General features: G+C 41.7%; 1 protein-coding gene across 9 annotated transcripts in view; it reads left to right on the top strand.

Annotated features, from left to right (window-relative positions):
* The window catches only part of atp8a2 (ATPase phospholipid transporting 8A2), a 133,639-nt gene that overhangs the window by 31,482 nt on the left and 77,380 nt on the right, over positions 1-24,777 (top strand). For 8 of the 9 annotated variants that reach the window (XM_060899835.1, XM_060899840.1, XM_060899836.1 and 5 more), the window contains exons 2-7: positions 396-540; positions 17,855-17,954; positions 20,252-20,350; positions 21,737-21,782; positions 21,878-21,918; positions 22,230-22,303. In XM_060899835.1, the coding sequence (XP_060755818.1) occupies positions 396-540; positions 17,855-17,954; positions 20,252-20,350; positions 21,737-21,782; positions 21,878-21,918; positions 22,230-22,303 (505 nt within the window). Of the gene's footprint in view, positions 1-395; positions 541-17,854; positions 17,955-20,251; positions 20,351-21,736; positions 21,783-21,877; positions 21,919-22,229; positions 22,304-24,777 lie in introns of those variants that run through there. The other variant, XM_060899841.1, reaches the window with a different exon arrangement.

The following is a 24,777-nucleotide window of genomic DNA, read 5'->3' as shown; positions in this document are numbered from 1 at the left end:
GCGCGCGCATTCATCAGCACATTCTATAGACGCGTGTGAGGGAGGGAGGGAGGGAGGGGTGGGGTCCTGGTGGGCGTGTCGGTGACGGCTTTTTAAATCCCTGGCCAATGGCGATGAGGCGCTCCCTGATGGAGAGGGATCAGATACAGAGGGATCAGACACAGAGGGATCAGATACAGAGGGATCTCTGCGATACAGAGGGATCAGACACAGAGGGATCTCTGCGATACAGAGGGATCTCTGCGATACAGAGGGATCTGATACAGAGGGATCTCTGCGATCCAGAGGCAGGAAGGAGCGCGTGTCCGGTTTCCTCTCAGCATCCGCGCGCTCTGCGTCTCTGTTCGTGTCCCAGGCTGTGCGCGCGCGCTCACCGCACTCTGTCCTCTCTCCAGGACCCGCCTGCTCGTCCACCGGCTACCGCAGGGCAGAAGACGAGATGTCCGCCAGCACGTCGCACGCTGAGCCCGCAGACTTTTCGGCGAGGACGGTGTACCTCAACCGGGCACAGAGCACCAAGTTCTGCGACAACCACGTCAGGTGAGTCCTCACTCACTCACTCACTCACTCACTCACTCACTCACCTCCTCCTTCCCTCACTCACCTCCTCCTTCCCTCACTCACCTCCTCACTCACTCCCTCACCTCCTCACTCCCTCCCTCACTCCCTCACTCACTCCCTCCCTCACTCACTCCCTCACTCCCTCACTCACTCCCTCCCTCACTCACTCACTCACTCACTCACTCACTCACCTCCTCACTTCCTCACTCACTCATCCACCTCCTCACTCACTCATCCACCTCCTCACTCACTCATCCACCTACTCACTCACTCACTCACTCACTCACTCACTCACTCACTCACCTCCTCCTTCCCTCCCTCACCTCCTCACTCACTCCCTCACCTCCTCACTCACTCACTCACTCACTCACTCACTCACTCACTCACTCACTCACCTCCTCACTCACTCATCCACCTCCTCACTCACCTCCTCACTCACTCACCTCCTCACTCACTCGCCTCCTCACTCACTCACTCACTCACTCACTCACTCACTCACTCACCTCCTCACTCACTCACTCACTCACTCACTCACCTCCTCACTCACTCACCTCCTCACTCACTCACCTCCTCACTCACTCACTCACTCACTCACTCACTCACTCACTCATCCACCTCCTCACTCACTCACTCACTCACTCACTCACTCACTCATCCACCTCCTCACTCACTCATCCACCTCCTCACTCACTCACTCACTCACTCACTCACTCACTCACTCACTCACCTCCTCACTCACTCACTCACCTCCTCACTCACTCACTCACTCACTCACTCACTCACCTCCTCACTCACTCACTCACTCACTCACTCACTCACTCACTCACTCACTCATCCACCTCCTCACTCACTCACTCACTCACTCACTCACCTCCTCACTCACTCACTCACTCACTCACTCACTCACTCACTCACCTACCTCCTCACTCACTCACTCACTCACTCACTCACTCACTCACTCACTCACCTCCTCACCCACTCACTCCCTCACCCACCTCCTCACTCACTCACTCACTCACTCACCTCCTCATTCCCTCACCCACCTCCTCACCCACCTACCCACTCACTCCCTGACCCACTCGCTCCCTCACCCACTAACTCACCCACTAACTCACCCACTCGCTCACTCACCCCCTAACTCACTTGCTCCCTCACTCACTCCATCACTCACTCATGCATGTGTTAGGAGCCTGTAACTGCCACACAGCCCACCTTTAGGAATAATGGATCAGATGCACAAATATACAAATATATGCACAAGTCAAATCTAGGACTTGGAGGTCACAAATACTTATAAATGCTGTTTAACTCAAAACTCAAAAACAATGCACACACAGTTCTGTCGGCTGTATGTTTTATTCTCTCCGCCAACTTTGTTGGAGAAGGTTATGATTTCGTCTGTTTGTTTGTTTGTTTGTTTGTTTGTTTGTTTGTTTGTTTGTTTGTTTGTTTGTTTGGGCCATGAGTCAAGGAACAATTGATTTAGATTTTGATGCAAATCCAGATATGTATGTGGATCTGGGATTGTTACCTCCGCCAAGGGGGTTATGTTTTCGGTAGTGTTGGTTTGTTTGTTTGTTTGTTGGTTTGTCTGTTAGCAACATTACGGAAAAAGTTATGAACGGATTGCTCTGAAATTTTTTCCAGAGGTGTGACTGGGCACAAGTAACAATCCATTAAATTTTGGCGGTGATCCGGATCACCGTCTGGATCCCTGAATTTTTTAAAGGATTCTTGGCGGAGGTCTGCGCTCTCCGAGTGCTTTTCTAGTTTTGTCTGTTCCCAGTGTAACTCAAAAAGAGGTGAAAAGATTTGGATTAAATTTGGTGGAAAGCTTCAATATTCTCCTCAGGTCAAGTGATTTTGATTTTGATGTTTATTGTATGTGGCTTGGTGGAGGTATGGACTCTACTGAGTTTCCTTGTAGTTGCACTGTGCATGTGGTTTATATTATCTTTAAAAAAAAAAAAAAAAAAAAATTATAAGTACATTACTGTGCAAAAGTTTTGCCCCCCCTTTTTTACCACAAACTTTTTATTATAGATTTTGTATTTTATGACTTCTACATTATCAAGTTGGTACAGAAACCTTTTAGAGTTCCAAAGATTAGTTTTCCAGTATAAAATGAAATGTGACAGAAAAATGTTTGTCAGTCATTAAAGAAAGCAGCATATTACTGGATGTAAGCGACACGTTTCAGACAAAACCATAATGAAGGCTGCTCAGTTTTGATTCAAAAATAAAAACCGAGTACAACAGTAAAAATTTCCAGAAGAAATTTATTATTATTATTAGTAGTAGTAGTATGTGACTTATTTGACTGACAGCTCCATGATTTATTATTTAAAAATAAAATATAAAAGTAATACAAAACAGTAAAAATGGTGGAATAAATAAATAACCTTCGGAGTAAAGTACACAATGAATGTACATATCTTAAAATAAAAAAGTGCAGTATTTACAAATATATTGTTGAAATACATAATTTGATGAATGATCTAACTTAAATCACAGTATGGTCCAATTTAAAACAACACACAATTCTGTGCATTTTTAATAACGTATTTTTACAGGCTGTAAGTGTGTATGCTGTTTGTATTATCTCTTAAAAACTGTATACAACCCCGATTCCAAAAAAGTTGGGACAAAGTACAAATTGTAAATAAAAATGGAATGCAATAATTTACAAATCTCAAAAACTGATATTGTATTCACAATAGAACATAGACAACATATCAAATGTCGAAAGTGAGACATTTTGAAATTTCATGCCAAATATTGGCTCATTTGAAATTTCATGACAGCAACACATCTCAAAAAAGTTGGGACAGGGGCAATAAGAGGCTGAAAAAGTTAAAGGTACAAAAAAGGAACAGCTGGAGGACCAAATTGCAACTCATTAGGTCAATTGGCAATAGGTCATTAACATGACTGGGTATAAAAAGAGCATCTTGGAGTGGCAGCGGCTCTCAGAAGTAAAGATGGGAAGAGGATCACCAATCCCCCTAATTCTGCGCCGACAAATAGTGGAGCAATATCAGAAAGGGGTTCGACAGTGTAAAATTGCAAAGAGTTTGAACATATCATCATCTACAGTGCATAATATCATCAAAAAATTCAGAGAACCTGGAAGAATCTCTGTGCGTAAGGGTCAACCATACTGGGTGCCCGTGATCTTCGGGCCCTTAGACGGCACTGCATCACATACAGGCATGCTTCTGTATTGGAAATCACAAAATGGGCTCAGGAATATTTCCAGAGAACATTATCTGTGAACACAATTCACCGTGCCATCTGCCGTTGCCAGCTAAAACTCTATAGTTCAAAGAAGAAGCCGTATCTAAACACGATCCAGAAGCGCAGACGTCTTCTCTGAGCCAAGGCTCATTAAAAATGGACTGTGGCAAAGTGGAAAACTGTTCTGTGGTCAGACGAATCAAAATTTGAAGCTCTTTATGGAAATCAGGGACGCCGTGTCATTCGGACTAAAGAGGAGAAGGACGACCCAAGTTGTTATCAGCGCTCAGTTCAGAAGCCTGCATCTCTGATGGTATGGGGTTGCATTAGTGCGTGTGGCATGGGCAGCTTACACATCTGGAAAGACACCATCAATGCTGAAAGGTATATCCAGGTTCTAGAGCAGGGGTGGGCAAACTTTTTGGCTCAGGGGCCACATTGACTTTTGAAATTTGCCAGGCGGGCCGGGCCAGCACCAAATTCATACATATCGAACATAAACTGGAAAAGCTTTAGTGTTATTGTAAGGCCTTCATTGACAGAGACCCAAATGCAGATCAGTAAGAAAAGTAGCACACTTAATTCTTAAATTACATCTTTGAGCTGCCAGGATGAGTAGGATGCCAGTGTATTTGTATATTTGTATCATTTTATACATACAACTAAATTGCATATCATTAAATTGAACTAAATTGCATATCAGTACATATCATTTTTGTACATTTCACTGAACTCGTAGATTTACACCTGAGTGTTTTTTTTAACCATCCACTTCCAGCCTGCCAGTACAACCAACCACCATTAGTAGGAGAGGTACCACACCATTCCAAAATGTTTGCAGTTCAACAGTTTGGGTACCACACCATGCCAACATGTTTGCAGTTCAATGGTTTGGCACTGGATCCATCCAGCCCACAAAATCAAACAAAACAGCTCAAGAAAGCAAAAAACTCCAAACTGGTTTTCAGGTTCAAAGTCACTCACTGAAATATTTCCAGTCCTCAAAAAATCAAAACACAGGTTCCAAAACAGGTTTTCATATTCCAAAAGGCCACTCATAGATCAGAATAACCTCCACAGGCAAAAGTCCAGGAACAGATATAAGCAGAAGCAAGGTCAGCTGCTCATAATACACCTATAATAGCAGACAGGGACATAAATGAGGGGCGGAGCCAACACCCAAAAGTACACGGTACTTAAAAACAAACACCAGCACTACAGCAGCCACCCACGACAACCAAAATTACTAAGAGTTATACTTTTTATATTATTATGTCTGTAAACATGTGACTACCATCTTATTACAGCTCCAACATAGTTTTAAAAAGAGAAAGTGTTAATACTCACATTCACTCAGCAACCGCTGAGCTATATTCGTCCGTTCTTGCACTGACTGGTTGTTAGCATAATTAGCATGCTTGGAGGAAAAGTGCCGTTTGATGTTATATTCCTTTAAAACTGCAACGGTTTCTTTGCAAATAAGGCATACAGCCTTTGATCGGACTTCAGCAAAAAAATATTTAGTTGTCCATTCTTTATTGAACACCCTGCACTCACTGTCCACTTTTCTTTTTTCAGGACCACTCATTGTAAAGTTTTATCCTGTATGTAGTGGAAGTTCATTATGTCTAACTATTAAAGCTATTTTAAGTTCGTTTCTTAAGACAAGGATTTTTTAAGGTGTTACCTTGTTGACAGTTTCGGTGGGAATCTTCCGCCTTCTTCAAAACAGTCACCAGATGTCGAGTGGTGCCGTGCCTTATCAGCTGATATTACGCTACAGAGGCGTGAACGTCCTGCCCAATTTGACAGGTAGTTCACGCCTCCTGCTGTCAGGTCGCTCCCCCAGGACTGCGCTCCAGGTGTGCGACAGCGCATACGCTCCCTCATCCCGGTTCATCGTCCTCTGCGCCCGCTTGCGTATCTCCACTGCCTCTAAAATCCAACGCTGGTATCTATCCTGGTATTTTATCCTGTGTTCTCGAGATCATCAGTGGCACGGGCGCCAGAATGACTTCCATGGCACGCGCTGCACCACTCTGCAAATGTAATCTCGCGTGAATACGACTGACTGGAAAGACGGATCTCTAGAACACCTGTCTACGTGATAACACTGACGCTTATAGTTTATAGATCTGCTCAATCGTTTTTATATGATTGTCTTCCGCGGGCCGGATTAAAAACGCCAACGGGCCGGATGTGGCCCGCGGGCCGTAGTTTGCCCACCTCTGTTCTAGAGCAACATATGCTCCCATCCAGACGACGTCTCTTTCAGGGAAGACCTTGTATTTTCCAACATGACAATGCCAAACCACATACTGCATCAATTACAGCATCATGGCTGTGTAGAAGAAGGGTCCGGGTACTGAACTGGCCAGCCTGCAGTCCAGATCTTTCACCCATAGAAAACATTTGGCGCATCATAAAACGGAAGATACGACAAAAAAGACCCAAGACAGTTGAGCAACTAGAATCCTACATTAGACAAGAATGGGTTAACATTCCTATCCCTAAACTTGAGCAACTTGTCTCCTCAGTCCCCAGACGTTTACAGACTGTTGTAAAGAGAAAAGGGGATGTCTCACAGTGGGAAACATGGCCTTGTCCCAACTTTTTTGAGATGTGTTGTTGTCATGAAATTTAAAATCACCTAATATTTTTTCTCTTTAAATGATACATTTCCTCAGTTTAAACATTTGATATGTCATCTATGTTCTATTCTGAATAAAATATGGAATTTTGAAACTTCCACATCATTGCATTCCGTTTTTATTTACAATTTGTACTTTGTCCCAACTTTTTTGGAATCAGGGTTGTATTAGTTTTATGTATTATGTACTGTTTTAAAGAGCCTATATATTGGGAGTTTTGGTATAATTGTAAGAATTATTAATAACACGTAACACGTTTGATTGAAAGCTCCATTATTATAATCATTAAAAAACAAAAATAACTACAGATTTAAATTTTTTTTAGCATGTATTAAGTACATATGTTATTAAATAAATGAGTACATAATACATAATTTGATACATTAATATTTCAGTATAACAACACACACAAATTCTGTCCTTTTTTTTTACAATTTTTATTTTACATTTTTTTTATTATCTTTAAAATATAAATGTTTGGATAAGTGGTGGATGTAAATGAGTTCTAGTTTGAGAAATCTCTAATGTAACTCCTGACAGTATTGTGTTTGACTGCGATACACACCAAACAGAAAAAAAAACACTGCAAGATAAAACACAAGGGTTGGCATCACCTGTTTTTACCGTGAAGTAGTGACTTATTTTATCGTTGCTGAAGCAGAAACTACGTTCGTGAGGATAAAAGTGTCACCGTTGTGACATGAATATCAATTTCCATAAACAATGTTCTTCATACTTCTCAGTAGGGCTCATATGTCATCGTTGTTTCATTTTTCTTCTTCTGCTTCGTCTGCTCGCCGCTCAGGTGGTCTCGATGGGGATCTGTCTGAGCAAATCCAGCAGATGTGTCTGCACATAAAGAGCAAGACGAGCCGGTTTACTGTTAGTTATACTTGATGTAAAGTTCTCATCTCCTCTCATCTCATTATCTCTAGCCGCTTTATCCTTCTACAGGGTCGCAGGCAAGCTGGAGCCTATCCCAGCTGACTACGGGCGAAAGGCGGGGTACACCCTGGACAAGTCGCCAGGTCATCACAGGGCTGACACATAGACACAGACAACCATTCACACTCACATTCACACCTACGCTCAATTTAGAGTCACCAGTTAACCTAACCTGCATGTCTTTGGACTGTGGGGGAAACCGGAGCACCCGGAGGAAACCCACGCGGACACGGGGAGAACATGCAAACTCCACACAGAAAGGCCCTCGCCGGCCACGGGGCTCAAACCCAGGACCTTCTTGCTGTGAGGCGACAGCGCTAACCACTACACCACCGTGCCGCCCCATGTAAAGTTCTATGTTCTGCATTTCCTCCAATGGACTTCCCCAGTATTTTCCCCCAGTATATCAGCTTGTAAAATCCGTAGCAGCCTTTGCTAATGGTAGGGTGTAAAAGACAAACGGTGCTCTTCACTGGACAGAGCAGGAAATTAATCTAATAAATTTATTATCCAACATTTTGTCTTTATTTCCAAGAAATATAAGTACTTAACGTGGACATGGAGGTGGACCTGTATATGGACCCTTTTCAGTCACGTGACCTTCGTAAACGCGACCGCCATTTTGGACATGTAGTGGACTTCGGCTCAAATCGGTTTGAATGCGAGGAAGGTGACAAACATAAAAGAAAAAGGAGCGAGATGCAGAAAACTGTATTTACTAGTTTACTGTAATTATGATCTGGCAGCTATTTACACCGGATCCAGTGTAAATAGCTGCCGGAGCCAAGGCTCCGGCCGGGCCGCAAGCGAGTGTGTGCCGGCTCCGCGGCCGCTGGCTCCGGCCGGGCCGCGAGCGAGCGCGCTCCGGAACCTCGGACGTTGGCTCCGGCGGCTATTTACACTGGATCCGGTGTAAATAGCTGCCAGATCATAATTACAGTAAACTAGAATGGAATGTTAACAGCAATGTAATGCCTTTTCTGGCTAATTTTATTCGTCTTACCTCCAACAAAGTGGTCACTACACAAGCGTTGGTATGCCACTATCCGTCTTCTCCGTCGGTCAGCATCTACCGGGATCCGATAAAATGATAACCCTTGCCTTGTTTGTTGATGGTTACTACATCCAGGTGCACAACAATATAGTGGCATGATGGAAGTCTTGCTGAAAATAAACACTTTCTTTGCTGCCGTTCCTCAATGCTGGCTGTGGTAAACTACTGGTAGTACACGTCCAAAATGGTGGCCGTGTTTGTCGTGACGTCACGTGAAAAGGGTCCATAGAATACTTCACTCAGAAAGCCTTCACTTTGGAAAATAAAACACAAGCTAGCGAGAATAACTTTTCGACCTGACAGTACGATTCAGTGAGCTTTAGCAATGTCTGATAATGCTCAAAAATGACAAAACATGTTTCCAGGTCAGTTCTGTTGCACAGTGGTTTATATACTTGAATAATGTGAACTAAGACTCAGACAAATCAAATCTCAAACACACCCAAGTGAAGAAACTTGTAATAAACCAGAGTCAGGGGATGGGTGAAGTAAAGATCCATGTTCAGCGGGGGGGGGGTTTTAAATTAAACATTGTAGCCATGTAAACCAAGGAAATGTAAATACACAAATAAAAAAAAAACAGAGATAATCAAGAGAGGAGTCAAGATTTAGGATTCAGAGTTTTATTGCCGTTGTGCTATCTTCTGATGCAAAAAAAAGACAAAAACCCAACTTCAACACCAAAATAATGACAAATGAACAATAAATGCAGATGTAGGAGTATAACAGTACACAACTGTAAAGTACTACATAAGCAAATGTTATACATACAAGATACAAATATTGGACATAACTATTATTGTATTATTGTCCAACAGAGAAAAAAGACTTAGAACCCGGCAGCACTCTAAACAGCGGCAAGACTTCGCAGACATATATGGGTATCATGCTCTTATATGACACGAGTGTTTTACTGGGAAATACGCCACTCGTATTTTTCATCCGAGCTCCATCTGGGACATGGAGGACCAAAACCGTGACATAAATCTCTGTCACTTGTGAGGAAATTGATGAAATGTTTTGATAAATTTGGATACTTTTTCTTTGTGAATGTGTCGATATAATAAAAAGAATCCCACATTGGCTTGAAGATATGAAGTTTATCCTCTCATGTTGAAAAACTTGCATTTTTCATCTGAAATACATTGTGTATCTGAATGACGTATTTAAATAATATTGGCTGGTGTTGAGTGGTATATCAGATATATTCTGTTCAGCTAGCATGATACTGAACGAGTGGAGGACGAGTAGCTGAATGGAATATATCTGATATACCATGAAAAAAGCCAGCCAATAATAATAATAATAATAATATACATACATACTCTTCATATCCGTATTCTCAAAGGCCAACGCTAGCTTACCCGCGACTCTGTGCTGTTAGCGCAGCAGTGCAGTCACCTTCCAGCCGGTGTAGCGTTCATCAGCGAGGCAGTGAAGTCACCTTCCAGCCACCTTCTCTCAACATCTTCTGTTTTTAATGAAGCAAACTTGGCAAACTGTCACAGTCGCTCGCTAGCGTGGAAGTTTTACATCTCCAACGGGTCTCTTTTTCAGTTTTTTGATGTCCGTTGGTATGCTTTTCTCTTGTAAATATTCGTGAAGAATGTTAGTTTCAATTTATTTATTTAGTGCTTAATTATAGCATAGCTGATCCTAGCAGTAGCACTGGATTAGCCTCGTCTTTCCCTTTCCCAGTGGACAAAGAAATGGTTGTGTGCATGCACAGCAGAAAAGTTTTGCCATTGGATATATGCATGAGCTCTGATGTGTGACGTCATGTTGTCTCGACCACCATGCAATTATCGTAAACCATATTCAACGCTCATTCTCCATTGGGTAGAGTGATGTAATACACGCAGGATAAGCGATATGTTAGCAATATTGCATGCTATCAAACCAAATCAATTAAACCTGCTAGAAGGGAATAGAACACATGTTTTTATTCCATCGAAAAAGTGTCCTGTATGTATAGTAATTCCCGATATTTCACTCCAATGATGTCACTCCCAGTGTTTTCCCATAGACTGGATGTGTGTTGTCAAAATGGCGAACCGGTTCAAAATTAAAATTCTTTTGATTAACTTGTATAATTTTTTTGTGGATGGGTCCATATAATATAAAGAACATTACATGGTTGCATGAAGATATAAAGTTTATCTTCTCTTGTTAAATATTTTCACTCATTTGCTTCGTTAACTTGTGATATTTTTTTTAAATTTATTTTTACCACTCGAAGATAAACTTCATATCTTCATGCGACCGTGTAATATCCTCTCTATAGTAAATTCCGCCTTCATGTCCTATTGGAAATTTTGTGAATACGAGGTGAAAACACACAGACACCATCACAGAGTTGTAATTACACCTTACACCCATTTCCAATTGTTTTTCTATGACTTTGAGTTGGCAAAAAGGCATTGTTTTGTCGGTTCCCAGTATGAGTGTGATTTAAGTGGTACTTCTGCATATTAGCTGTTGAGGTGTTTTTTGTTTGTTTGTTTTTTAATAAATCAGTATGGAAAAATAAACTTCTTACAAGTGATGATACAGAAAATAAATGCATGAGGGGGGGAAAAAACAAAAGTAAAAGAATTCATCTGTACAGAGTACTGAGGAGGACTCGGGGGGGGAGGTGTGAATCAGAACGGCGAACAGGAAGTGAACAACAGTGTTAGAAATCTGGTATTACCTTGGGTCATGATAGAAAGGTATTTATTTACCTCTCCTTTGGGAGACTTTTTAATTCTGGCATACTACTCTGTTCACTTATATACAGTATATATATATATATATATATATATATATATATATATATATATATTTTTTTTTTTTTTTGACAAGACTTCGTGTTTTCGAGTCTCCCATTGCGTTCTCCTTCTTTAAAGTGCACATCTTGGGTATATTTAGGAGCAAGATCAATGTAATTCTCTTATTTTACATTAAACTTTGGTCAAATATCTGTCACATTTTGCATTTTGTGCAATTTTTTTACCTTGCGCAATACCAGAAAAATTCAGTTGAAATCAAGCCATTTGAAGCGAATTGGTCAGCCTCTGAAAAAACTTGGCGCTTGGATTTCCCGGCAAACATTGATTTTCGTGACGTCACGTGCGGGATGCCTCCTTCTGAATCCCATGTCAGTGTTGGTTTGTTTATGAGAAAACGACCTGGTGTTTTTCTGCAAATTTCTTCAACGTTATCGCGTAATTATTAAAATGGTTAACAGATGTATCGTAGGAGGGTGTAGCAACACCAATCATGATGGGATTAGTACTCATTGTTTTCCAAAAGACCAGACAATGAGAGAGAAATGGGAGCGCCTCGTGCGAGGCACCCGGAAAAAGTCGAAGACCAAAGCAGAGCCGAGAAAAAGACCAAGAAAATCGGCGGTTCACAAGTTGACTGTTGCCAGGGTAAGAAATAAGAGAGACTATACTCTAAATTAGGTGTTCCTGTGTTTGTGTGGTACACGGATAATGTTATTCATTAACACACACACACAAAAGTAAACAACACGAAAGCACTGGGCAATAATACACTTACGGTACTTCACATGTATCAAGGGATATGTGTGTCAGGGCTTGAGATCTTGGGACCTGTCAAACACATTAAATGTATATACAACCCTGCTTAGCCGATTCCATGTGTGTAGCTTATGAAATCTCTCCTACAGTAGCCAGTACTCTTCTAAATGAAGAAATATATAAATACATAATAGTAATTAAAAAAAATATGATTTATGTAACAATAGATAGATGAGCATTGATACATGAATCCATATTACAATGCAAAATCGCTAGCTGCTAAACTTGGTCTACACAGGCTGTGCACTGAATCCATGCAAGCTCTCGCAGCCTGCTGGCGGATCCGCACGTGACGTCACGAATCTGGCTCCAGACTCCCTTGGGATTTTTCCAGACGCATATTATTTTTTTCTGCTGTAGACAGATGGCCTTGTGCAAAATTACCCTTCTGGATGAGTGTGTAAAGGGACATACTTTCATATAAAAAAAAACACTAAATTGGTCCAGGATATGCACTTTAAGGTACACCGCGGACCCTTTAACACTGAATCTTCAGAATCCTACATTATTACAGAAAATCTTCCCACTGTCTCAGACGCTTGCTTTTGAAACTCTTACAGTGTCTGAGACTTATGGACTCGCCGCATAAGGACCATAAGGCTTATAGGGCATGTATTTAGAATCTCACCTACTGCTGCGTTCACACGATGCGCTCGTAATTCCTGCCATGGCAGCATCCAAGTGGGAATAACAAGACCGAATTTCTGCAACTTTCTACCATTGCTGATTTCTCGAAAACTGTCCTGTATCTAAAATAGGACTTCTAGTTTGTATTTCATTTTCTACTGAATTACAGCTGATGAATTTCACCACCAAGATATCGTGCTAATGTTAAACCTCAACACAGCTCTATGCTAATTTGAGTTAATATTCACGACAAACAGCTGCTGCTTTGATGTAGTAAATGAAATGGAAACATGTGAACACATTCAAGTCAGAAAAACACATTTTAACAAGTTGTTATTGTATTGTATTGTTTTTCTTATTGTTTAGAGCTTGTGGTCCCATGACCACCATGACATGGAGACCGAGGTTGCTGAGTAGGGGGAAAAACTCAGTCAAAGGTGACAAAACAGTTTGACTTTAAATCTGATGTGAATGTGTATTATGGAACAAATATGGAGGCCGTAAATAATCGTATATTTGCTTTTGGTTGTAAAAATTGCTAAAATCACAGAGAAGCTGAAACAGCTAGAATATGGTGTAGCTTCGGTTATAGATCCATATCCTGAACTATTTTCATATTGGCTTGCCATTCAGTGTAGTTTCCTGCGACCCTGTAGAACAGGATAAAGCGGCTAGAGATAATGAGATGAGATTCAGTGTAGTTTGTTCACTGTTACACACACACACACACACACACACACACACACACACACACACACACACACACACACACACACACAATCGATCTGTCAGTTCTGCCTCAAGATTGGATTTTACCCCAAAAGGCTCTATTTTGGCTCCTGAAACAAGGTGTGTGTGTGTGTGTGTGTGTGTGTGTGTGTGTGTGTGTGTGTGTGTGTGTGTGTGTGTGTGTGTGTGTTATATACTACTGAGGACCAGTTATCCCCACAAAGATGACAAAATCTGATAATTTCGACCTTGTGGGGACATTTGGATGGTCCCCACTAGGAAATTATTGCTTTTTTTTTTTTTGTAAACATAAATTGAAAAAAAAAAAAATAAGAGCCAAAAAGTTTCCTTTTCATTACTGAGGTTAAGGTCAGGGTCAGGCTGAGGTGCAGGCACAGCATTAAATAACTGCAATAATAGTCAATGAAAGGTCCACACAGGGATAGTGAGACAAACGTGTGTGTGTGTGTGTGTGTGTGTGTGTGTGCGCGCGCGCACGCGCCTACTGCTTCCTGTTCCTCCTCCTGTCTGTCATGGCGTATGTTTGTCCCGCTGATCTCTCCTTGCTGAATGGAAATTGATCTCCGGTAGATTAAGGGTGTTTATCCAAACCACAGTCCACCTCCATTATCTTCCTCTTCGCCTCCATGTTTTATTCACAGCCACGTTTCAGCGTCCTGACCTGTCAACCTTGCCTGTCAATCACAGTGTCACCATGGCAACATATCCACAAAAGACAACATTCTATATAACAAAGGCTTTCATGGGCCTGTCTGACACAACACACACAAACAAACATACACACACAGCTACAACAGCACAGAACTTCTAGCTAGTGTCTCATACGTGTGTGTGTGTGTGTGTGTGTGTGTGTGTGTGTGTGTGTGTGTGTGTGTGTGTGTGTGTGAGTGATTAGATGAAGATGGTATCATATGAACATTAGCCTGCACTCTGATATCAGAGCTAGCCTGCTGTACTTCCAGGTCAACCCTGAGTGGGTGTTTGATATCATTGTATTGGCTGCCGTGTGTGTTAGGCTGTGAACTCGCTGCTTGGGTACGAACAGTGAGAACTGTGTGCTTGTGTTTACACAGACAGCAAACAAACACGTGTATGTACAGTACCGTATGTATTATACACACACACACACACACACACACACAGTGGTGCTTGAAAGTTTGTGAACCCTTTAGAATTTTCTATATTTCTGCATAAATATGACCTAAAACACCATCAGATTTTCACACAAGTCCTTAAAGTAGATAAAGAGAACCCAGTTAAACAAATGAGACAAAAATATTATACGTGGTCATTTATTTATTGAGGAAAATAATCCAATATTACATATCTGTGAGTGGCAAAAGTATGTGAACCTCTAAGATTAGCAGTTAATTTGAAGGTGAAATTAGAGTCAGGTGTTTTCAATCAATGGGATGACAATCAGGTGTGAGTGGGCACCCTGTTTTATTTAAAGAACAGGGATCTATCAAAGTCTGATCTTCACAACACATGTTTGTGGAAATGTATCATGGCACGAACAAAGGAGATTTCTGAGGACCTCAGAAAAAGCGTTGTTGATGCTCATCAGGCTGGAAAAGGTTACAAAACCATCTCTAAAGAGTTTGGACTCCACCAATCCACAGTCAGACAGATTGTGTACAAATGGAGGAAATTCAAGACCATTGTTACCCTCCCCAGGAGTGGTCAACCAACAAAGATCACTCCAAGAGCAAGGCGTGTAATAGTCGGCGAGGTCACAAAGGACCCCAGGGTAACTTCTAAGCAACTGAAGGCCTCTCTCACATTGGCTAATGTTAATGTTCATGAGTCCACCATCAGGAGAACACTGAACAACAATGGTGTGCATGGGAGGGTTGCGAGGAGGAAGTCGCTGCTCTCCAAAAAGAACATTGCTGCTCGTCTGCAGTTTGCTAAAGATCACGTGGACAAGCCAGAAGGCTATTGGAAAAGTGTTTCGTGGATGGATGAGACCAAAATAAAACTTTTTGGTTTAAATGAGAAGTGTTATGTTTGGAGAAAGGAAAACACTGCATTCTAGCATAAGAACCTTATCCCATCTGTGAAACATGGTGGTGGTAGTATCATGGTTTGGGCCTGTTCTGCTGCATCTGGGCCAGGACGGCTTGCCATCATTGATGGAACAATGAATTCTGAATTATACCAGCGAATTCTAAAGGAAAATGTCAGGACATCTGTCCATGAACTGAATCTCAAGAGAAGGTGGGTCATGCAGCAAGACAATGACCCTAAGCACACAAGTCGTTCTACCAAAGAATGGTTAAAGAAGAATAAAGTTAATGTTTTGGAATGGCCAAGTCAAAGTCCTGACCTTAATCCAATGGAAATGTTGTGGAAGGACCTGAAGCGAGCAGTTCATGTGAGGAAACCCACCAACATCCCAGAGTTGAAGCTGTTCTGTACGGAGGAATGGGCTAAAATTCCTCCAAGCCGGTGTGCAGGACTGATCAACAGTTACCGCAAACGTTTAGTTGCAGTTATTGCTGCACAAGGGGGTCACACCAGATACTGAAAGCAAAGGTTCACATACTTTTGCCACTCACAGATATGTAATATTGGACCATTTTCCTCAATAAATAAATGACAGAGTATAATATTTTTGTCTCATTTATTTAACTGGGCTCTCTTTATCTACTTTTAGGACTCGTGTGAAAATCTGATGATGTTTTAGGTCATATTTATGCAGAAATATAGAAATTTCTAAAGGGTTCACAAACTTTCAAGCACCACTGTGTGTGTGTGTGTGTGTGTGTTATTCCATGAAATTGTGTAGCACTGAGTTGGCTATAAGCCGTGTATGATGAGCTTGTGTGGCATAACTGTTATTCTATCCACAGTCACTGGATACATTGTTTCCATCAAATGCTTTTTATTCCATATTTTGTTGCTTTTTGGACTTTTTGTATTTTTTTGGGGGTTTTGTCTTCAAGTAGAGTTTTTATTTCATCCTTGCTTGGTTCAGCAACACACGCCACCATTTTCTTTTTCTTCATCTTTCTTCTTCTTTTTTTTTTGGCAGTTGGCAAACCGGGTGCATTACCGCCACTGACAATATTACATTACACATGTATGATCCGGGGCGGCACGGTGGTGTAGTGGTTAGCACTGTCGCCTCACAGCAAGAAGGTCCGGGTTCGAGCCCCGTGGCCGGCGAGGGCCTTTCTGTGCGGAGTTTGCATGTTCTCCCTGTGTCCGCGTGGGTTTCCTCCGGGTGCTCCGGTTTCCCCCACAGTCCAAAGACATGCAGGTTAGGTTAACTGGTGACTCTAAATTGAGCGTAGGTGTGAATGTGAGTGTGAATGGTTGTCTGTGTCTATGTGTCAGCCCTGTGATGACCTGGCGACTTGTCCAGGGTGTACCCCGCCTTTCGCCCGTAGTCAGCTGGGGTAGGCTCCAGCTTGCCTGCGACCCTGTAGGACAGGATAAAGCGGCTACAGATAATGAGATGAGATGAGACATGTATGATCCAGCATTCAGTTTTTCCTTCTTGCTACAGCAGTATGCAAGACACCAAAACTACACTTTTTTTGCAGCTAAAACAGCAAGCAGTTAGATCAAACTAAAAAATAAAAGCCAAGCAGGACGTGAAAGAACCTTTGCTTCTGGTTGCAGTTACACGAATTGATCTACTTGAACTGTGATCTAATAGTTTTGTGAATTAATTGAAACTAGAAGTTGGTAAAAGAGTTGTTTATCATGTATGCCATTAGTACTGAACCGTCTTCTGTCAGAAGTTTCACTATTTGAGATGACCCATGGATTGCGGTGTGTAACAGAGTGGCCTGGCCAGTCACATGACTGCCAGTTGATCTAAAACTGATGTACGGTTGGAGATGCAACCTCAGAGTGGTGACATTAACAGCAACCTGTACTGATTCTTTGACTATTTAAAACCCGCTCAATGGTATTCGGTCAATAGACGTGAAAGGTTGCCAAGGTCCTGCCTCATATTTTTGGACTCTTTCTCTAAATTTAGCCAGAACACTGATGTCAGGGTGTTTTATTTTGGTTGGGTGGGTGGGTGGATGCTCCCAAAACACAAACAGAAGCTTTTTCGAGTGATCCTAAAGAGGGTTTGAAGTGGAATCGATCCTGAATTGAGTGCACGGTGCCATGGTGATGAGCAGCAAGCTATATTTAGATCCACTCTGCTTTTAAGGTGTGAAGAACAAGGCTGCTTTTAATGACTTTTTTTTTTTTTTTGCAATTGACAAGAAGTGTGAAGGAGCACTTTAGGCATAATATTGACTGGAGTTGCAGTTCGTGGAACATCACCCATGTGTGCAGTTTCTAAAATATGCCTGCAAGGTGTTCAGGTCAGCTTGGCCAGCAGGCTGAAGTAGTCAGGAGTATGATTGGTGAAATGTAGAACGGTGAGATGATGAGATCGATGGTTACAAGATCTCCTTGTTCTTTTTCTGCAGCACGACAAAGTACGGCATCTTCACCTTCCTGCCTCGCTTCCTGTATGAACAGATCCGGCGAGCTGCCAATGCTTTCTTCCTCTTTATCGCTCTAATGCAGGTACAACTCGACTCTCTCTCTCTCTCTCTCTCGCTCTCTCTCTCTCTGACACACACACACACACACACACACGTACACTTGAGCCTAAGAAGAAATCTTTGGTCAGGAATAAAACACTGATGTTCTGTTATCGGAAAATCATCAGTGACCGGCTGTTGTGATGAATCAGAATTACTGTTCCCACTCAGAATCTGATTATTTTCCAGTAATTCTCAATTTCTCATTTATTAACATTGACTTTTTTTATCCATTTCTAGCTACATTTAATGTTAACGGTCATGTTAATGCTATGTAATTTCTATTTCTAAAGTTGTTCCTTCACCATTTTGCTTTTTTCTCTCTCTTAAAGTTAATTAAAAAAAAAAAATATATATATATATATATATATATATATATATATATATATATCTCATCATGTTACTGAGAAACCGCACAGTGTAAATGTACTGTCGCAAAACGCCGACTATTTAAAGGGGTACCGAATATAATATATACAGTTGCTGATGTGACAAAGTAACGTATTAAGTATTCTATCAAATTTATATACTAGAAAACAACGAAATATCTTGGTAATTGTAAATATAATACTTTATACGCTAAACCGCACAAGAGTCGCCATTTTTAAAAGACCGTGACGTCAGCGCTACCCACTGCACTAGCGGAACTCTCCAAAATAGATGAGATAAGCGTGTAATCATGGCGTCGGGCGCATCAAGTGAAAGCGACAGCTCTGTCGAATCATACGAAGAGATCCCGCAAGACACACTGCAAGCAGGCTACGGCTTAGAAGGGTACCAGTTTGAACCTAGGAGAGGTACTATGTAGTGGAAGTTCATTATGTCTAACTATTAAAGTTATTTTAAGTTTGTTTCTTAAGACAAGGATTTTTTAAGATGTTACCTTGTTGACAGTTTCGGTGAGAATCTTCCGCCTTCTTCAAAACAGTCACCAGATGTCGAGTGGTGACGTGCCTTATCAGCTGATGTTACGCTACGGAGGCGTGAACGTCCCGCCCAATTTGACAGGTAGTTCACGCCTCCTGCTGTCAGGTCGCTCCTCCAGGACACATCTGGTGACTGTTTTGAAGAAGGCGGAAGATTCTCGCCGAAACTGTCAACAAGGTAACATCTTAAAAAATCCTTGTCTTAAGAAACGAACTTAAAATAGCTAGGAGAGGTACTCTCGACTCCGGTGATGAAAGAAGAGAAGAAAGCTCGGATGACGGCGAGGATGAGACCGATGCTGACCATGGGCATGGCGAGCGTGGGGCAGAGCGTCTGCGTGCAGGTGACACGGCGCGGTGCTCGTGCGGAAAATGTAACGTGGAGTTGCTCACGAGTCCAGCAGAATTTATTTGCCGCAATGAGATAGGCGCCACCCGTGGACTTGCGAAATCGTCGCAAGAGGCAGAAACAGGTATTTCACACGTGCTATTCCCAACCTCAATGAGCCAACACAACTGGGCACATACATACGTCATGAGTGTTACACAGAGAAAATGAACGTGCATTCTGATTGGATAAAATTATCATGGCGGGCTGTTCAAACTGCGGAAATAGTTTGCTCGAGCTACTTTCAAAACACTATAACTTTCCAACCTTAGAACAAAAAACTTTTGTAAGTCTTGAATAAGGTTCGTTAATGTGTGTTTGTTATATTTACTCTATATATTGCCCTCTGTTCCCCTTTAATTTAATTATCAGAATAATTATGGATGAATAATCTCATATGGCCAGAAAGACAAATTGACATCAGTTTGTTCTTTCCTCAGGTGTAGTCGATCAGTCTGAAATGTGCTGCTTTTGTTTTGCAGCTGAGCGAGCGCTGAGGCCAATGCGGCTAACAAGTAATGGAAGTCTGTTTCATATATTTTTTAAAAAATCTTCATTTTCGATATTCAGTATTCGTTTTCCAGCTTTCCAAACTGTAAGCTAAATACCATGGGCTCATTGCTACATTGATCAGTAACATCCATTCAGGAACACTTAAAGATCAACTCTAAATCTTTCCCTGAAATGATTGCTTTTTATTCCAGCAAGCGAGGAGAAATGTCTGAGCGCCTAGCGCTGTATCACTCCCTCTGTCTCATTGATCAGATGAAAGACGGGTCTGGGGCTGTTTTATGGCTGTGAGACCTCTGCTGCATTAGTCTGAATGGACTCCGGCTCGATGAAAGCTAGAGCTCCAAAAAGCCTTTATATATATTTCCGGTTTGAATATAAACGGTTTTTAAGAGCATGTGAAAAAAGAAGGATGTAATGTGAATGTATCATGATGTAACGTGTGTGTGTTTGCAGCAAATCCCTGATGTCTCCCCAACAGGACGCTACACCACACTGGTGCCTCTCATCTTCATTCTGACTGTAGCTGGGATTAAAGAAATTATTGAGGACTATGTAAGTAAGAGCGCCCTCTGGTGTGTGTAGAAGGTTCCGTACACTACAGTTTCTCGACCGTAGGTGTGTTTGAAATAGTACACATCATAGTACACGAGTGTTCAATAAGGGCTTGGTGATTATAGAAATAAATATCAGTGACCAGGTGATGTAGTGAAGTGGAGTCACTCTTACCGCCACAGAGATGATGATTATTTTCCTATAATTCATGCCCTGAAGAGGTTTAATCCTCTTGAATCCATGTTTAATGATGTACGTCCATGAAACAGGTCAGTTCCTGTTTAGGCACATTATAGCAGCTATAAACATTCGTTCCATCATCAGGCTTCATGATACAGGAATTATATAAAAGTTTGACTGATGCACGTTTGTACTTGCATGAGCCAAAACTTAAGTTGATAGATGTGTGTGTGTTTCTGTCATCTATCTGTAACCATGCACTGTTAGATGCGTAGTGTGTCATGCGTACCACTTGTGTGCAAGTACAGTCGTATTCATATTAGGCTGTTTTGAACACATTGGGATACAAATTTAGTGTTTGTGGTGCCAGGGTTGCCAGATTGGGATACTTTACAGGCTCGGGAGCATCAATTCAAGTACAAACTCCTCAAGGTGGGGTGGCATGGTGGCGTAGTGGTTAGCGCTGTCGCCTCACAGCAAGAAGGTCCGGGTTCGAGCCCCGTGGCCGGCGAGGGCCTTTCTGTGCGGAGTTTGCATGTTCTCCCCGTGTCCGCGTGGGTTTCCTCCGGGTGCTCCGGTTTCCCCCACAGTCCAAAGACATGCAGGTTAGGTTAACTGGTGACTCTAAATTGACCGTAGGTGTGAATGTGGGTGTGAATGGTTGTCGGTGTCTATATGTGTCAGCCCTGTGATGAGCTGGCGACTTGTCCAGGGTGTACCCCGCCTTTCACCCGTAGTCAGCTGGGGTAGGCTCCAGCTTGCCTGTGACCCTGTAGAACAGGATAAAGCGGCTAGAGATAATGAGATGAGATGAGATGAGATGAGACTCCTCAAGGTCAAGTTGCCTGATTTGATCTTTTCTGACAAACCTTCAGAACTGACTGTTAGCCATGTTAGCTCAGCTCTCAGCTAGTGATTTGAAGGTTTAACCTCACCACAGCCAGAGAGTCACTGCTGAACCCTTGAGAACTCAAGATCTGACTTAACACCAAAAGAAATTATTAATAATGAGATTTATTGTAATCAAATGCAGCATTAAATCCCCAGAATGGATCTTGTTTCAGTTGTAAGACGCTTTGAAATATGCGTCTTTGAAATAAATATCTATTTAAGAAAAAAAAACTGGTGAAGGCTTTGTGCCAACCTGGCAACCTGTTAGTGAAGCCCTGCTTTATGTAAATAACTGAGAATTTTTTATGCCTGCAGAAACGGCACAAAGCAGACAACACCGTGAACAAAAAGAAGACAACAGGTTGAGTATTTTGTGTGTGTGTGTGTGTGTGTGTGTGTGTGTGTGTTAGAGATGATCTTGATCTAATCATGCCATCTAACCTTTTCTTTCTCCAGTGTTACGCAATGGCACATGGCAGACTATCATCTGGAAACAGGTAACCTCGTGCCACTATTTCATTCATGTCCTCCCTCTTTATCTCTTCCTCCTCTTTCTCTTTGTCCCCCTTTCTTTCTGTTTTTCTGGTTCCCTCATTCCATCTGTACCTGCTGTAGCCGCAGCTCATTTAGTCATGTTTCCATTACTGGCTCCAAGTACACAGTTCTGTCTGCTCACGTTCTCCATTTTCTCTCTCTGTCTTTCTCCTCTTCTTCCTGTGTGTCTCACCTCCTTCTATTTCTCGCACCCGTTCTCATTCTGGTTCTCCCCCTTCCTCCATGCTGTCGCAATGCTGCACCTGCCCACTAGGTGGCAGTGGGAGACATAGTGAAGGTGACCAATGGGCAGCATCTCCCCGCTGACATGGTCATAGTGTCCTCCAGGTCAGCAACACTGTGTGTGTGTGTGTGTGTGTGTGTGTGTGTGTGTGTGTTTGCATGTGTGACGTGTGTGACATTCACACTAGCAGGTGACCAGGCCAGTTCTGTTGTTGCTTGTGGGCGTGGCCTGTCAGCACTTTTTGAATTTCTGATGAGAAGTGGTAGTGTATAGACCCCTTTCACATGACGTCACCACGCCGCGAGATTTTGTTAGGCGCCATATTGTAAGACCAAGTACATGCACTCACAATATAAAACAAAGTACGAGCGAGAGTAAAGTGACACAATGGATGATAATTCTGGTTATGTGAGTACATTACCAGCTGCAGAAAGTATGTGGAGAAACTGGCTGTGATTGATGGGTTTGACCCATATGATAAGACTCAAAAAAAATTATGTGAATCCAAGCACACAGTTTAACGCAAAAGTTCATTTATATCCCGACCTTGTCAGCTGTCAGATTTATGTTAATGGACCCGGTAAGCTGGTAAATAATATATATATTTTTTTCTTTACCAAATTCTAACAGAAAACGAGAGTGCCCGAAAGGGAAAACCGAGCCGAGCCGCCTCACGGCTGTAATGCAAATTGCTTTCCTCCTCGGTATACAAGTGCGCTTCCATGGCAGGGAAAAAGAAACTACATTCTGCCGCCTATGTGGTCCCCTATTTAAACAAATAGGAGTCATTCAGGATTCAGCCATGTTTTTGCTCCGTGTTTTTACTCGACCAAAGTTATACAGTATTATGAGCTTTAAATTGCATAAATAAAACCATTTGGTGAAACTTTGAAGAAGAGATTGTACTGGTTTAAAGTTTTTACCTAACGTTTTCAATTATTATTATTATTATTATTAAATTGTAGAAGTCTGGGAGGCTTGCTCCTCATACAGTTATCAACTTGGGGCCAATTTAGCATGTTTTAAATCTGAATTTCTTGCGTTTGCTTACCTCAAAGTGTCCGCAGATCATGCACAGACTTATCCATTATATCCACAGTTTTTTGCCAAGTCTCTCACAGGTTTCTTTCAAGTCTACTGTTGGGCCAATAAATCATAAATAAAACAGCTCAGATTTGTTTGTTTAAGTCGTTTGCCACTCCACTTTATTCTCGTGGGTTCACATACCGCTGCCGTTATCACGAGTTTGTTGGTCTTCCAAAATGGCGCAGGGTCTGTTTACTTCCGGTTTCGGGTGACGTCAGTGAAAGGGGTCTATAGTGGAAGCGTAACAAAAAAACCCGGATCAGTTTATTGTTATAACAAGAAGTTGTACACATTTTAGATTAGATTAGATTAGATTAGATTAGATTAGATTAGATTAGATTAGATTAGATTAGATTAGATTAGATTAGATTAGATGAGTCTTTATTATCTCTACTTGAGAAAAATTTGTTTTGGGCAACAAGAGAGTGTGATTTTACAGAAACATATAACATAAGTGTAGCATACTAAACAAGTAACATGCAAACATAGATACAGCCTAGTTCATCTGCCTCCACACACCCCCAAACAGACGGCCCCTTGTATTGCAGTCCATAGGTATTGCACACAGCCATTTCCCTGAGCTACTTAGCACAGACATTGCTCAGAGAGATATCATTATAATAATAAATATTACACATAAAACAGAATGATTACATAAAATTACACCACAACCTAAAAATACTACCCCCCCCCCCCCCCCCCCCCCCACACACACACACACTATCACTCACACCACACTAAGACCTACTATTAAGTAGTTTAATTGACCAAGGAACCATTGAGAGTTTGAACCTATTTGTTTTACAGTTTGGGAGCCTATATCTCCTTCCTGAGGGTAGCATTTCATATTCACCATGCAAAATATGTTCCTCATCCCCTGAGCTTTTCGGTCCCTGTCTCCTTACTGCTTCATCAAATAAAGCTTGCAATGATGTGGGAGGGGGCATGCCCATTATTTTCCCAGCTCTCTTAATAAGGGTATGCAGTTGAGCTTTCAGTTTAACAGACAGGTTCCCAAACCATATTATGATGCCGTATCTAATGATGGATTCAATGGAAGCCCTATAGAAGGCCATCATAATATCTTTCTCAACGCCAAACACTCTCAACCTCCTCAGAAAATGAAGACGCTGACTGATCCTTGAACATAAAAAGTCAACATGCTGGCACCATTTTAGTTGAGAGTCAAATAAAACACCTAAATACTTATATGTGGATACCTGCTCCACTGCCTCCCCATTTAGTGTCACCAAATTATAGTTACCTATGGATCTGGGGTCAAAGATGATTTCTTTTCTTTTGCTCACATTTAACAAGATATTTTCACGTTATTATAATATTTTCATGTTATTACAATACACAAACTTATCCCGTTTTGGTAAGAAACTTTTCTTGTTCAAACAATATACGATTTAACTTGTTACAGCGTGAAAAATTATTGTTAGAACATGAAAAGTTAAATGTTGTCACAATATAAATTTCATGTTTTAAC

Source organism: Neoarius graeffei, chromosome 19 (assembly GCF_027579695.1).
Source record: "Neoarius graeffei isolate fNeoGra1 chromosome 19, fNeoGra1.pri, whole genome shotgun sequence".
NCBI classification, from domain to species: domain Eukaryota; kingdom Metazoa; phylum Chordata; class Actinopteri; order Siluriformes; family Ariidae; genus Neoarius; species Neoarius graeffei.
This window is presented reverse-complemented; position numbering and strand designations above follow the sequence as displayed.